The 16,114-nt window shown below is 47.8% G+C and overlaps 1 protein-coding gene across 4 annotated transcripts in view; it reads right to left on the bottom strand.

The window, feature by feature from the left end:
* Positions 1–16,114, bottom strand: part of LOC121544049 (protein diaphanous homolog 1) — a 140,135-nt gene that overhangs the window by 66,415 nt on the left and 57,606 nt on the right. For all 4 annotated transcript variants that reach the window (XM_041854109.2, XM_041854110.2, XM_041854112.2 and 1 more), the window contains 8 exons: positions 15,779–15,897; positions 14,998–15,114; positions 12,541–12,656; positions 10,210–10,274; positions 9,243–9,422; positions 6,492–7,049; positions 5,172–5,286; positions 4,954–4,962 (listed from right to left, as the gene is read on the bottom strand). In XM_041854109.2, the coding sequence (XP_041710043.1) occupies positions 4,954–4,962; positions 5,172–5,286; positions 6,492–7,049; positions 9,243–9,422; positions 10,210–10,274; positions 12,541–12,656; positions 14,998–15,114; positions 15,779–15,897 (1,279 nt within the window). The remainder of the gene's footprint in view (positions 1–4,953; positions 4,963–5,171; positions 5,287–6,491; positions 7,050–9,242; positions 9,423–10,209; positions 10,275–12,540; positions 12,657–14,997; positions 15,115–15,778; positions 15,898–16,114) is intronic.

Below are 16,114 nucleotides of genomic sequence, written 5' to 3' on the forward strand. Positions count from 1 at the left end.
CAGAGCTGCCCCCAAAACAAGATTCATGACAAAAAAACACTGAAAGTTTAACTTTAGTTTACCAGTCATGTTGACCACCTCATCACACACTGTTGTGTGTTGCCAAGTGTGTGTTTACCGGTCCGGTGTGACCTGTACTGCAGAGGCTGTATCATTAGGATGGAGAGAGGCCAAGCAGAGAGTACAGGATAGTCTTAGTGAGAGAAACACATGGGGACACACACACACAGAGATGTGGACCTGCACACACACGTATAACACCCTCACACAATGCAGGAAATTGATTTCCGTTGAACACAGGGAGATCAAAGGACTCATTATAATTGGCGTGTAAGTGCTGTGGAGCACCCCGACAGACGGAGAGACACACACACAAACACTTTTAAATAAAGACACATACGTAAATGTTCAAAATATACTTATAGCGCAGCAGGCCAAAGGCCATAGGGAAAAAATTGTGAGAAAGATGTGAGAACTTTATTGCCACCCCTTTCAATGTCGGCTGTGTGTGTGTGTGTGTGTGTGTGTGTGTGTGTGTGTGTGTGAGACTAGCAGGGATCAGAGCGGGTAGTGTGAGCCTCAGCACGCCACGACTTGCCATCCGGTAACCGTGGTAATGAAGTAGGTCGCTGTATTCATCGTGGTGCGGCGAGGGGGCGTCGCCAGCGCCGGCTGGTGGGGTGTCACTGAGCGTGCTCCGTAGGGGGTAGGATAATCTCCACGGAGACAGAAACCAGGCCGCTGTGCTGCTCAGGTGTGCCACAAACAAATGAACGAGGGAGGGAGGGAGAGGAAGAGAGGAGGAGGATGAAAGGAGAGGAGAACATATGCAGGCATCACCATGCCTTGAGACATCTTGAGACTTGTATTGGAAAAGTAGATGAGAAGGAAATTGAGACGAGGGAGGTGGATGGAGGGGAGGGAGGAGAGGGCTGGTTTAGGAAACTAAGGGTTATTAAAATCATCACCATATTAAGAGGATGAATCTGCTTCCGGCCCTTTCGCTCTCACTTCCATTTTAACCACTACTGTAACATCCCCCTCATCCTACTCTTTCCCTCTACTCATTCCTATATGTATTTTTTCTCGCTCTTCTTCCTTCACCATCCCGTCCTCCCTGCTTCCCCATCCCCTGTCCTCCCTCCTTTCCTGTCCTTCCTCCTTTCCTATCCCCCCTGCTTCCCCATCCCCTATCCTCCCTCCTTTCATATCCTCCCTCTTCCCCATCCCCTGTCCTGCCTCCTTCCCCATCCCCTGTCCTCCCTCCTTTCCTATCCTCCCTCCTTCCCCATCCTCTATCCTCCCTCCTTTCCTGTCCCCTATCCTCCCTCCTTTCCTGTATCCCTCCTTTCCTATCCCCTGTCCTCCCTCCTTTCCTGTATCCCTCCTTTCCTATCCCCTGTCCTCCCTCCTTTCCTGTACCCTCCTCCTTTCCTATCCCCTGTCCTCCTTCCTTCCCTCCCTCCTTTCCTATCCCTCCTCCTTTCCTATCCCCTATCCTCCCTCCTTTCCTATCCTCCCTCTTCCCCATCCCCTGTCCTCCCTCCTTTCCTGTCCTCCCTCCTTCCCCATCCCGTCCTCCCCATCCCCTGTCCTCCCTCCTTTCCTGTCCTCCCTCCTTCCCCATCCCGTCCTCCCCATCCCGTCCTCCCTCCTTTCCTATCCCGTCCTCCCCATCCCGTCCTCCCTCCTTTCCTATCCCCTATCCTCCCTCCTTTCCTGTATCCCTCCTTTCCTCCCTCCTTTCCTATCCCCTGTCCTCCCTCCTTTCCTATCCCTCCTCCTTTCCTATCCCCTATCCTCCTTCCTTTCCTCCCTCCTTTCCTATCCCGTCCTCCCTCCTTTCCTATCCCCTGCCCTCCCTCCTTCCCTATCCCGTTCTCTCGCTTTTCCCTATCCTCTGTCCTCCCTCCTTCCCCCTGTCCTCCCTCCCGCTATTCTCTCTCCCCCTCCATCTCTCTTTCCTGCTAATTGGCCTATCTGAGGTGCAGACATCAAAAGGCCCCTGCTATCAAACACTGTGCTAGCTTGTGCCAGAAAAGGAAGAACAGAAAAATAAAAACAGGGGGGGGGGAACACTGAAGAGAGCAAGAGAAGAGAGGAATATTCAAGAAAACGAACGGACACAATCACTTCAAAAGGGCAGAAATTAGAGCCAGAATCACACACACACTCTTCAGGGAGAACAGTGAGATATGGGTTTATAGAGGCACCACACATCCACTTCATCAACTAACTATACACATAAAAGCAGTTTTACACTGTTTATTTCAAACAAACAAACTAGTAACTCAGAAAGCTGCCAACAACTGATGGTAAAAGATAAATATTCCAAACAGCTAGCAAGAAAGAACAAGAGTGTAGGGGTGAGAAGGTTTAAACAAAGTTGGGATCCTTAACTTTAAGAAAAATCCCTAGGTGAAAAACAAAAGTTTTTTCCCCCTCACAGAATTAAAATCCCAGTGCAGTTACCAAACAACTTTTCCGTGTTATAGCCTAACTCGACGGTAGGCTATAAAGGCCTGGGGAAAGTTGTGTAAATTAAATAAAACCAGAGAGGTGAACTGTAGGCTACTTTGGTGAATTTGTGAGAAATGCAAGACAAGACATTGCGAGATACAGATTACATTTACATTTTAGTCATTTAGCAGACGCTCTTATCCAGAGCGACTTACAGTTAGTGAGTGCATAATTATTTATTTTTTTAATAAATACTGGAATCGAACCCACAACCCTGGCGTTGCAAATGCCATGCTCTACCAACTGAGCTACATCCCTGCCGACCATTCCCTCCCCTACTCTGGACGACGCTGGGCCAATTGTGCGCCGCCCCATGGGTCTCCTGGTCGCGGCCGGCTACGACAGAGCCTGGATTCGAACCAGGATCTCTAGTGGCACAGCTACTAGAGTCCAAGACATGCTTGCGGCCTGCCGCCTCCTCTCGCTCCCCTGCTCTTGCACTTCGCCAGAGATCTGTATATAATGACGAGATGCTCATGTCTCCGCCCTAACAATGGGAGTTGTTGTCCCAAAGGCGGGAATGCAGGTGACAAGCTTGCCCTCCCACTAAGTTAAGTATAACTATAAGAAATGAAATAAATTATGTTCAGCTCAGGGCTCCAGCTATGCATTTGGTTTGCTAACTTGCTAGCTAAGTGGCTAGATGTCAAGATCAAGCTTCTTGGTTACAGCAGAGACATTCAATCCCCTCCTGGGTCAAGATCCCTGTTGCCTAAATTGTTTTGTGCGTCAAATAGCGGCCCTTGTAATACACGTGGAATATATATTTGTAAATCGTATCGTTTTCACGGAAACCGGAAGAAAATGGCAGTTTAAACATTACAAATTGTTTCCGTTTGTCACATCCCTAGAGGAGAGAGAGAGCGATAGAGGGAGAAAATGAGAACCAACAAGCTATAGCGAGAGAGATAGAGGAGAGAGAGAGAGACAGATAAGGGCGGATGGCCAGCGAAGGCGCATGCAGCCCGAGGGCCCGTCACGTTCCATCAGCGCTGAGCACTGCCGCCGCACCCATGAGGTCATCAACCTGCGACCCAGCCCGCAGCACTGAGCGGGGGGTGTGAGTGTTTGCAGACAGCAGAGGAAAGGGGTCAGAGTGGGCTGACGGTGGCGTCGTTTCACTAGGCTGAGTAACGAGGGACGGGAGGAGGAGGAGGGCAAATGGAGCCGCTGCAGAGCCCCAGAAGCGAGGGATGTTTGTCAGCTTGTTTACATTGGTGGTATTGGAGTGGAGTGATGGGTAGAGGTGAGAGGTCAACCAATGGAATGAGGACTGGCTGCTTATCACAGTACACAACATGCAGGCTCTCGCACTAACAAACACACACCAGCAGAAGTAGGCAGTCAGAGGGAGTTGGAGCTATTGAAAAGGGCAGCGTGTGTTTACAGTCAGATATCAGAAAAGGTTATCAGACATCAAAATGGGACAGCCGTGTCTCAGCCAATCACGCAGAGGGACCAGAGGCACGCTAACGAATCACAGACTGACAGCAGACCTTAACCACTCCGTAGAGGTGAACGCTGATGGGACAGCTGACAACCTTGACATTTCAACAACTCGGACAGCCAGAGAGGGGGTGTGTGTGTGTGTGTGTGTGTGTGTGTACACGTTTGAGTGAATGTGTGTAGGACTATGTGCACGTGCGTAAGAGTGAGACAGAATGTGTGTGTTCTGATTGCATCGCAGCTGAAGGTCGGTTGAACAAGCGGGCACACACACACACACACACACATTTTGTCCCTGAGGGTATTAGGCAGAGTATCCTAGCTGTAATGATGAATATGGAGCAGAGGAGCAGAAGGCTCAGTGACACAGGAACAAGGTGACAGAGGAGAAGCAGGACAGGTGGGAGTGTGTGTGTGGGTGTTGACAGTAGGACAGCACTCTGTGCCAGGACAGCAGGTGGCTAGTAACAGGGCACCAGTGACCTCCCACCCATCTCTTCCTCCTCTCTTCCCTCTGTCCATCTCTTCCTCCTCTCTTCCCTCTGTCCATCTCTTCCTCCTCTCTTCCCTCTGTCCATCTCTTCCTCCTCTCTTCCCTCTGTCCATCTCTTCCTCCTCTCTTCCCTCTGTCCATCTCTTCCTCCTCTCTTCCCTCTGTCCATCTCTTCCTCCTCTCTTCCCTCTGTCCATCTCTTCCTCCTCTCTTCCCTCTGTCCATCTCTTCCTCCTCTCTTCCCTCTGTCCATCTCTTCCTCCTCTCTTCCCTCTGTCCATCTCTTCCTCCTCTTCTCCCTCCCTCCTTTCTTCTCTCATCCCCAAAACCCAATCCATCTCACCTAGGGGAGCACACTGTCTCTTGGAGAATGAGACAACTCACAGCCAGAACGGACAAGCTCACTCATACACACTCACAAGCAGCAGTAGAGCTCTTTGGAACGCACACACACACAACAGTCCTTGCACGCAACATAATGTATGTGTTCTTACCTTTGGAGGCTGTTGGATGGATGGAATGGACATGGAAAGCAGGTGGGGTGGGGTTGGGGGGGTGGGGGGAGTGAGAGGGGTGAGGAGGTGAAAAAAAAAGAAGACAATCCTCATCAGTAAGCCAACTTTAGAGACACAAGCGCACTGCCGACAGGCACGGACACACGAGCAATGGTACACACGTGCACACACAGACACGTGCATGGGCTGACACTCACTCTTGGTCTGGGAGGAGAAGGCCAGGGTGAGTTTGGCAAAGAGCTCGTTGTTCTCATAGCGATCCTCTTTGGCCTTTGTCCAGAAACTGCACTCAGACAGATCCTCATATCCAATCTGTATAACAGGGAGGGAGAGAGAAAGAAAGAGGGGGGTAGTGAGAAAGATAAATGCCTTCTGAATCCTTTCATCCAATTTTGCAAAAAATTATTCATCCATCTATACAGCAATCAAGCGAGAGATGGACAGAGAAAGAAAGCAAGAAAGAGAAAAAGAGAACAAGAGAGCCGGGGTGCTAAAGGAGGTGTTGGAGAGAGACACAAAGAGGAGGAGAGGAAGGAGGACAGAAGTAGTCATTTTCCCTGATCCTCATTCTCCTCCACACAAAAGGCATTTGCTTCACACAACTAGCCGTGTCACACAGAGAGAGAGAGAGAGAAAGAGAGAGAGAAACAGAGAGGGAGAGAAAGGAATCCATTCCCTTTATCCTCCTCTCTCCCTCTCTTTTTTCCTCCATCGCTACAGCGCTCACTTTCTCTCTTCCAACCATCAACACCACCGCCTCACAATTAAGTGCCTTTTTTCCATCTCTCTCCCCCTTTGGTTCTCTCATCAAGGAGCAGAGCAAAGAAGAGAGAGAACGGGGAAGTGAAAGAGCGAGAGAGGAAAGAGAGGGAGGATCAGAGGAGAGGTAGTAACTTCACAGATATGAGCCTTTCATTACGAAAGATGCCTCTGGGAGGGGGTGTGGGGGTGAGGGAGGGGGAATGTGATACAGGGGCTGAAGGGCCGAGGAGGAAAAAAAAAAATAGTAATTTAAATTACAAAAGAATGCTGTCCTTTCTAGCAGCAATTTAATTATCTTTCACCAGCGCAGTTAAAAGAAGCAGCCTTATTAAAAAGCAATTTCTGTGACATCCTCGTCAAAGGCCTCTCACCAACCCCGTCGAACGAACAGAGAGAACAGAGGGGGGGGGAGACTAAACGCTGATGAACTCAGCTGAAGCCATTAAACAGTAGCTTTAGGCTAAAGAGAGACAGAGGGCCGTTTTGATGTTTTAACCATCGCAGATGAGAAGGAGGACGACAACATGGAACAGAGACACAATCACATACACGCATGTAGTCATACACACTCACAGTCACATATGGTCACAGTCTTAGTATTCACTCACACACACTGACAAGAACTAAGTTGTTGTTGTTCTATTGACTCCTATGATTGGACACACTAATAAAGGCTCATGCTCTCATGAAAAAGAAACCTGACTCACAAACACACATTCATTTTCTCGCTCACACCGTCACGCTCCCATCCTCACCTTGCTCCAGTTGGCTCTCTTCAGCTGCACCTCAGGCTTGTACTCCTTCTTGGGCGCCAGGCCGAAGGGCAGAGGGGGTGGCACAGGGGCTCCCCAGCCCCCCATACCAGGAGGCGGAGGGGGCATGCCCATGCCAGGTGCAGGAGGGGGTGGAGGGGGCATACCAGGACCACCAGGGAGGGGAGGAGGGGGAGGTGGCATACCGGGCATCCCAGGGAGAGGTGGGGGTGGTGGGGGACCGCACATCCCTGGTAGGGGTGGTGGTGGAGGGGGCCCGGGCATCCCAGGGAGAGGTGGAGGTGGTGGGGGACCGCACATCCCTGGTAGGGGTGGTGGTGGAGGGGGGCCGGGCATGCCCGGTAGAGGAGGTGCTGGAGGGGGGGAAGGGAGGAGTGCTTGGCCGGGTAGGGGAGGAGGAGGAGGGGGCATGTTAGCTTGCCCTGGGATGGAAGGTGTGCCTGGGAGAGGGGGGGCAGTGGGAGGAGCAGGGCCAACTGGGACATGGACCGTGACAACTCTGGTCTTGGCCTCCTCCAGATCCTTACTGAGCTTCTCTATCTGGAGAGGGAAAGGGGGATGGAGAGACAGAGGACAGATAGAGGAAGAGAAAAATATATTAGTTAGAAGAGATTTACTTTACTGTATGAAAGTACTATACTACTAAACCATGAGAGAAGACATCATTTTCTGTCTTTCTAATGAGTGTGTGTGTGTGTACGTGCGCTTGAGTGTGTGTCTGCCAACATGTTCTTGTGACTGAGGGACAGAGAATTGCTCCTCACTAAACTCTGGCTGTCCTTATGAGCATTCAGTCACATGAAGGGGTGGGCACAGCCTCATACGGGGGGAGAGTGAGAGATCTCTACATGTGAATAGTGTTGTCAAGATACCAGAATTTTTACTTTGATACCGATACCAGGTTTAGTATCACGATACTCGATACCATCGCGATACTCAATACCAAAACGACACCAGCCAAAGTCACAGAATGGCACTTTATTCAGACAGATAAACTCAGCTACTGCTCTGTTCAATGGTTGGGCATCTTTTGAGTTCAATATCATTACATTTAAAAAATTGTCAAATTTTTTGAGACAGCCATGTATAATGAATCAATTATACAAATCATAAAATCTATTTGACTTTATTTTTACCAATCTAACTACAAAACAAAAATAGAAATAATTCATTTGAAAAGGTACATTTCTATTGATAAACTGGGTAAATCAAGATGTAGCCTAGGTCTATTCACAATACAGGTGAATGCATATTATTCAATAGGAGTGTGTGCATGCATTGAGTTATTGAGCTTGTTTTAGCTAATTTCATGGGTCTCCAGATGACAAACAATCCCTTTCATTTAGGACTTATTGTATTGGCAACTGCTAGGAGAACATATTATTGTATTGTACTGATCAACAACATTGGCATAGAAGAAGCAATCGCTTCTTTTATAAAAGTGTGCGCCGTCTCTTTAAGAAAGTAATTACATTTGTGAGCCAGAACATGGCTGTGGAATCTGACTTTGTGGCTATGGAATCTACTGGAAACCAGACGGGAGGGCGAGGGAGACGAAGTTAATTAATATATATTTTTGTGACAATCAACTTTGAAATCAGCATATTTGTACATTTTAGTCATTTAGCAGACACTCTTATCCAGATCGACTTACAGTTAGTGAGTGCATACATTATTTTATTTACATTTTTCATACTGGCCCCCCCTGGGAATCGAACCCACAACCCTGGCGTTGCAAACGCCATGCTCTACCAACTGAGCTACATCCCTGCCGGCCATTCCCTCCCCTACCCTGGACGACGCTGGGCCAATTGTGTGCCGCCCCATGGGTCTCCCGGTCGCGGCCGGCTACGACAGAGCCTGGATTCGAACCAGGATCTCTAGTGGCACAGCTAGCACTGCGATGCAGTGCCTTAGACCACTGCACCACTCGGGAGGCCATATGTTGCGTTATGGTTTGCATATTATCACAAACAGTACTAGGGTAGTGAACTGATGTTGCTTCAGCTGTAAGCTAGCAAGGAAAGTTAGCCTGCAATTAAAGGTGGAAGCTACCGGTATCGTCTTGCATTGTAAAAGTGTTCTAGCCTGTATGGACATTGTTTTGTGAACAGTAATGAACCGTTTCAACATTTCTCAATGCACTATTCAAGTGTGTTAACTTCTGTGTAGCATCAGCGGCAACCTATAAATGGAGGGGGGAGTCAATGATCTGTTGATGAGAGGGTCTTTGATATGTGTGTTGATGTGGGGACAAACAGTTGGACGTGTGTGAGAGACCATGAGATGATTCTGCTGGCCTCAGCCTGTTGGGGAAGGGACCTGTCCAGGTCTGTGTGGCTCCATCAGACACACACTTAAGAGGACAAACACACATGCACGTACACACACACAGTGATGTGTGCAGATTGGTGTGTGTGGACTGGAGTGGGTTGTATGTGTCAGATGAGCTGTTCGGTACATGCTCTGTGTGTCACTATGAGGCAGGGTCCAGCTGGTGGACACTTCTCTTCCCTCGCTCTCTTCCTCCCTCCTTTCATCCTCCTCCTCCTCTCCCTCCCATCTCTCTTTGTGTCAGTTGAGTCTAACACTTTTTTTTAGCTACTTGCTGTTGAAGCGCTCATGACTTTCTCCTCTGTTCATATTGGTCAAGGGGAGTTTAGAGTGTTCTATTGTGCTCTTATTGCTAGAGTAATGTAAGTTTGAGCTCTGGTTTTCTGAGTGAGTGTGTACCTGCTCTTTCAACGTGTTGATCTGTCCCAGTAAGGTCTGGTTCTCGCCCTCTCTCTCCTGTTTCTCAGAGCCCAGAGTCTCCTTCTCAGCAGCCAGCTCCTGGACTCTGTGTTCATAGTCTCCCTCCATCTTCTTCAGCTCTACCTGCAGCTCATGGCGCGCCGTCAGCTCTGCATCCAGCTACAGGAAAGATAGTTAAGAGTCAGGCAACAAAATGTGTATAAAGGCTTGTTAAATGCACATAGCTCAATGTCCAGTTATTGAGCAACATGAGTTTACAGGGTTAAAACACACAGCTTAGTGTCCACTGAATTATTTGTTACTTTTATTTCGTATTTTTGTGTGATTTATTTTTTTGTATTCTTTCTTAAAACTGCATTGTTGGTTAAGGGCTTGTAAGTAAGCATTTCACTGTTGTATTCAGCGCATGTGACAAATAAAACTTGATTTGAAAAGAACACAAACACACGTTCCTAAATTCTCAAACATACGTTCACATACACAGCTGGTTTGGTTTAACTTGCAGACACTAGTTTTCCTCATCTTACTGACAGTCTCATCCCTAATCCTGCCAGCAACTACCCTATCAACCAACGTGTGTTTGGTCAGTGGCAGACACTGAGTGTGGTAGTCCATATTAGCATGGAATGGGTATGATTATGTGGGTTTGCATTTAATGGGACAGAATGCCAGCATGTGTACGTGCATGCGTGTGTGATGGGGATAGTTTAGTTCATTTTTTGGGGGGGGGCACCAGGGTAGAAACCTCCGCAATCACAGCACTTACCCCCTCATTGTGTGTGTGTGTGTGTGTGCGTGTGTTCTCCATCAGGAAGCGGTCAGGCATGCGTGTATTCATTCTCCTCTTTCTTATTTAGACTGGTAGTTATGTGTCAGGGAGAGATGAGCACGGAGAGAATCTCATTACAATCCTCTGTGTGTGTGTGTGTGTGTGTGTGTATTTCACCTTTTTCTCCAGCTCTATGGCCTTGGCCTCACTGGTCTGCACCTTGGTCTTGTCCACCATATTGTCTGTGGGGAGACAGAGAGAGGGATGAGAGTGCGAGTGCGTTCCAAACAGACCTGATCACGTCTCAGAGTTGAGGCATTGTGCCCTTCAGTCTGGCGCTCGTTCTCACACATATACGGCGCCCTTCACTCTGCCTGCGTATCCATCAGTCTGCCTTTCCTTATCACACTCCTCAAAGTGTCGATCTGAGAGTCGATTGCCCAGGCATCTCATTATGTAGTCTGATCCTATCTGTGGGGAGCTGACGCTACCCATCTACACACACACACACAACAGTCGCAGCCACACACCCACACAGAGACACCCACAGACACCCACCCACCCACACAGGTCTGCCAGGCTACAAAGGGGAAACACTCATCTTCTCATTTCTTTCCATTTTCATTCCTTTTTTTTTCTCTTCGGTTTTTCATTTTCAACCCTGTCTAAAAAAAAAACAGAACTGAGAAACCGCCTCTAGGTGACGAAGGAAATAGGGATGGCATAATTACCGTATAATTTTGTAACCAACGTTTATGGATGAATAACAGTCATGAGCATTTAGAAAAACGAACTGCTGACTGAAGACAGGACAGCAGGGCATTTGTGCGGTTGAGTCCGTTTCCGCAGTTACATGGACTCTTTACAACGTGATGAAACTTTGTTTATCCTTGCTGAAACAAGCAAGTAATTGTAGCAAAGGAGTCTATAGTTGCCTAGGCAACAACCCCCTTCCAGCAGCAGCAAATGCATGTGCGTAAAAAAGAAATAAAAGACCAATAACCGTCATCCAGATTTCTATGACCGTCACAGCCCTAGACGGAACCTCTGACTGACCTATCAGGGTGGCTCAATAAGCAGGGGGTGGAGTCAAGGAATGTCTATTTGGCCAATAGGAGGGGGTTGTTGGTGGGACTGGAGTCTACAGGTGGTAAGGGGTCCCGGGGGTAGGCTGAGCATGTGCAGAAACGTATGCTTGGTGTCGAAGGGAAGGCTACATGGGGATTGGCCGAGAGAGCGCGACCAACAAGGCACAGCTCTCAGAGAAAGAGAGAAATAGAAAGAGAGAAAACAGGAAGAGAGAGATAAAATGGAGCGAGAGAGAGAATAATCCAGAAACAGTTGAGAAATTGAGAAAAATCCAAACAGGTAAAGAAAAGACAAGGAGAGAACGGTGAGAAAAAAAAGAGAAAGAATGATGAATAGAAAATAGTGGATGGGAGAGAAGAGAGAAAAGACTAGCGAGGAGAGGGAGAAGTTCTGTTGTATGTGAGGGAGACTGTTGGAAGAGTGTGTTATGAGTCCACTCCGTCGTCAGATCCGGGCTAAATGGGACAAGCCTCTAATAGAAAATAAGAAAAAAAACCTGTGTGCACAATTTCAAGAGTTCAAAGAAAAACACGAAATAATGCATGCAAGGCAGCAATGGGCTGCTTTCCACCGATAATAACAGCAACCTTAAAGGAGGCCGGCATGTGGGTACGCATTTAGAAGCAGTGCAATTAGAGCCTCCTGCAGAGAGAGAGAGAGAGAGAGAGAGAGAGAGAGAGAGAGAGAGAGAGAGAGAGAGAGAGAGAGAGAGAGAGAGAGAGAGAGAGAGAGAGAGAGAGAGAGAGAGAGAGAGAGAGAGAGAGAGAGAGAGAGAGAGAGAGAGAGAGAGAGAGAGAGAGAGAGAGAGAGAGAGAGAGAGAGAGAGAGAGAGAGAGAGAGAGAGAGAGAGAGAGAGAGAGAGAGAGAGAGAGAGAGAGAGAGAAGAGAGAGAGAGAGAGAGAGAGAGAGAGAGAGAGAGAGAGAGAGAGAGAGAGAGAGAGAGAGAGAGAGAGAGAGAGAGAGAGAGAGAGAGAGAGAGAGAGAGAGAGAGAGAGAGAGAGAGAGAGAGAGAGAGAGAGAGAGAGAGAGAGAGAGAGAGAGAGAGAGAGAGAGAGAGAGAGAGAGAGAGAGAGAGAGAGAGAGAGAGAGAGAGAGAGAGAGATTGTAGACTGGAGCTGTGAGCTGAGACAGCAAGTTCCTTTGGTCTGATCAGGTGACTGAACAATAGAGGGACTCAACCATCACACCTGTTCCCCTGCTTTATGGGCTGCTGTTGTTGTGGTGTTGTCTAGTTCCATGTTCTCTATGCACCAAGTCGGAAGACTACACCATGGTTACAATCACCTGAAATAATACGACCCCACCTCCGGAAAATGTACACATTCCCTCTCTGGTTCCCCCTTGTGGTAGCTGTGGAACAGCGTTCCGTGTGTGTGCGTGGATGTGTGCAAGGCACTCTTTGGAGTGTGTGTCTCTTACCAATTAACCCCTCAACATCCAGGCTGAGATTGCGGCACTTGAAGTCTGGGTCGGCTCCGTTCCTGTGCAACACGATCTGAGCTATACATTCATCTATCAGCTTGTAGTACTGGGGCCTGGAAGACAGAGCGAGAGAATCAATGTAATTGTGGCCGTGTGTGTGTGTGTGTGTGTGTGTGTGTGTGTATATGTGTATGTGTGTGTGTGTGTGTGTGTGTGTGTGTGTGTGGAAGACAGTGAAATTTGAGAGCAAGAAAAAGAGTGTGAAATTCAATTGAACGTAAATCTGGGAGATGGATGGAATAGGAAGAGAAACAAAGAGACGGAGAGAGACAGAGAAAGAGAATGTGTGGGTATATACAGATCAAAAACGCGTGGGACAATGTCTGGGCCAGTGTGTGCATACATGCATTCAAGTGTGTGCCTGAGTGAATGGGAGCGCAGGTGTCCATATGAAGCTGTGAAAATAGGAGTGGCGCATTTTCTTTATATCAAGGTGTAGGAGTGTGTCTGTGTGTGTGTGTGTGTGTGTCAGTTCTGCTCCACACTCCTTGTCTGATGTCGTTGGTTTCACACAGACACTCAATTTTGGAGGTGTCTGATTTTGTGACCCAATGTGATGCTCCAGTCAAAAACTCAATACTTTATTTATTCCCCAACTCTAGCACTCTACCCCCTACCTTTTCTCTCTCTCCTCCATTTCACCATTTCTTTTTTACAAACTCAGATTTAAATTGGTGGAGCGAGAGAGACATCTAGTGTCTGTTTCTAAAAACAAACTAGGAAAAATATATTCCTAAAATCCCTGATAACCTTGTAATTAGTGCTGTTGTCATGAAAGCGCATCCTATACTTAAGCAAACTTAGGTTTATTGACTTGTGATTGGTCAATAAAGGTATCGATATCTTGCCAGCTGTCTCATGTGAGATGTCCTTCCCTCTGCCTGTGTGTCATAGTCCTTCACTGTTGGCCATTCTCATCATTCCTTTCCCTGTTCAGACAGTGTGTAACTCAAGGATAGATTGAACCATGTAGTGGAGAGTGAAACCGAGTGTTTTATTCCCAGCCTAACATCATTCCTCTATAGCCAACCCCTCTCGCTCTCTTTCTCTCCCTCTAATTTCCATGCTAGCATCTCTTTCTCCCTCGCTCTCTCCCCCACCATGTCTCTTGCTCTATAATTTCCAATTTCTCCCTCCCTCTCTTTCCTCCCTCCCTCCCTCCGTCTCTCAGGACTCCATTATGGTCCAGCTCCATTGTGTGATGGCGTATGACCTGGAGGGGAAATGGGGGAGAGAGGGAGGAGAACCACTCTATTCAGCCAAGGCCATTACAGTAAGGCAGGGAGAGAGAGAGAGGCAGGGAGAGAGAGAGACTGGGAGAGAGAAAAAGACAGGGGAAAGAGAGAGGGATTAGCGGGAGGGGGGGGGGAGGGGGGTCAGACACTGCTACATGGGGAGGTCAGGTCCACATCCAGGGGTGAGGGTGGAGGCTGGAGGGGGCTGTCATTGCATTGTAAACCCTCCATGACTCATACGATTATTACCTCTCGCTCTCCCCTCCCTCCTCCCAGCGCCACTACAATTTCCTGCCTGTCAGAATCCATTCTAGGAACACTGGACCGGCAACAATACTGAAATCTCAACTCAGATCTGTGTGTAACTGAGTGATTCTAGGAAATTGCAGCTGTAAAATGTACTGTTCCTAGAAATGTACCCTGAAAATAAGGAAATAACTGTGTGTGTTTGTCGCATACCCCTATAGCGTATTCTCTCCTCTCTTTTCCTCTTTCATTCCACCCTCGATGTTCTCTCTTTCCCTCGCCCTACCCCTCTCTCCACAGTGAAAGCTCACTGGCTTTGGAGTGCATTAGCATATTTATGGAGATAGGAGGAGACTGTGCTCATTTCTATTAAAATCTATTTTGCATGTATTCATTTCACAGCTTTGAAATGACGCACTGAGAAAACAAACAGAGGGAATGGAGAGAAAAAGCAGAGAGAGATAGAGCGGAAAGGGGGAAAGAGAAGAGGTCCAGAGAGATCCAGAAACAGTTGTAGAAAAAGCAGAGAGAGATAGAGTGGAAAGGGGGAAAGTGAAGAGGTCCAGAGAGATCCAGAAAAAGTTGTAGAAAAAGGAGAGAGATAGAGCGGAAAGGAAGTGAGTGAGTGAGTAAGAGAGAGAGAAATCCAGAAACAGTAGCAGAGAAAGAGGCGAGAGAGCTGCAATAGGTGGCCTCCAGGTCATCACAACAACAATACATATTCTGAGTCACATGGTAGTAGAGCGGAGAGAACAAAAAGGCAAAGGGTAAAGGTTGTGAGATCATGGGGAGTGGAAGAGGTCTAAACTTCTATCACTGTTCCTAGGCATTTCCAGTCAATGCTGAAGTGACCGTTGTGGTTTTAACCTAACCGTGATTGTAATGCAGGTGCGTGTGATATTATGTCCCTTACCTGACCATGTAGTCATTGCGAACCAGCAGCAGGTGCTGCATCAGAGATAGGAAGTGTGTTTCCGCCTTGGAGTCTTTGACCGTGTTCATCAGGATCTGGAACACCTCCATCACGTCAGTACGACCGCACGGTTAAGGACCACAACCTCAAGTTGTGAGAGCGGTCAAATAGGAACACTTTTAAATCCACAGCATCATCAACGCACTGAATCATTCTGCTCCTACTACTAAGATATACTATTTTGTTTAGAGGCAACCCAATCTACAGTAACATAGATCCAATATAGTTTACTACCACTGTATATGCAGTAGTCATTGTGTTATATTGTGATGGATATGCAGCAAATATATACAACTCTGTTAATGATTGGTGTCAGTATCTGATCAAATGCTAAATAGCTTCCTGATCAGTTTATTACTGTGATCAAATGTATCTCAGTCATGATGATCAGAGCCAAAGCAATCAACACGGTAAAATAAAAGCACTGTAGAAATCCTTGTGCTTTTGTGTGAGAAACTATTATGGCACCTTGGAGCCACCTGGTGGTGAAATATAGGAATGCACGTTAGAAGACAACAGTGACCTTGACTGGTAGGTTGCACCCTATTCCCTATATAGTGGACTACCCTATAGACCGTGATCAACAGTAGCGCACTATATAGGGAATAGAGTACAATTTGAGACACAGCCAACTATAAACTCGTATCACTTTAACATCTGAACTAAAGTAACTTGCCCTTCATAGAGGGACTTTTTGAGCCTCTCTGAGGTGGAAGGATATTCCATCTCGATGCGCACGTCGTTGAGGCGGGCCTGGAGTTCATCAGAGTCATCCTCAGCCTGCTCGTCAAAAACACTGAGCTGCACCCTCAGCTCCTCATTCTCAATGGTCCGAATCTCCTACAGGACCCAGGGAGGAGGGAGACAGGGGGAGGAAGTGAGAGCAAGGGGGAGGGAGGGAGAGCAAGGGGGAGGGAGGGAGGGTTGGAGAGTGGGGGGGGGAGAAGAAGGATAGGAGAGGAAGGGGAAGAGAGAAAGGTTCAATAAAAATCTGAACTTCCCTGAACCTACAGGTAAACATGAGTGTTTGGAATCTGTGTGTGTGTCTGTGTGACTC

Source organism: Coregonus clupeaformis, chromosome 3, assembly GCF_020615455.1.
Source record: "Coregonus clupeaformis isolate EN_2021a chromosome 3, ASM2061545v1, whole genome shotgun sequence".
In the NCBI taxonomy this organism is placed as follows: domain Eukaryota; kingdom Metazoa; phylum Chordata; class Actinopteri; order Salmoniformes; family Salmonidae; genus Coregonus; species Coregonus clupeaformis.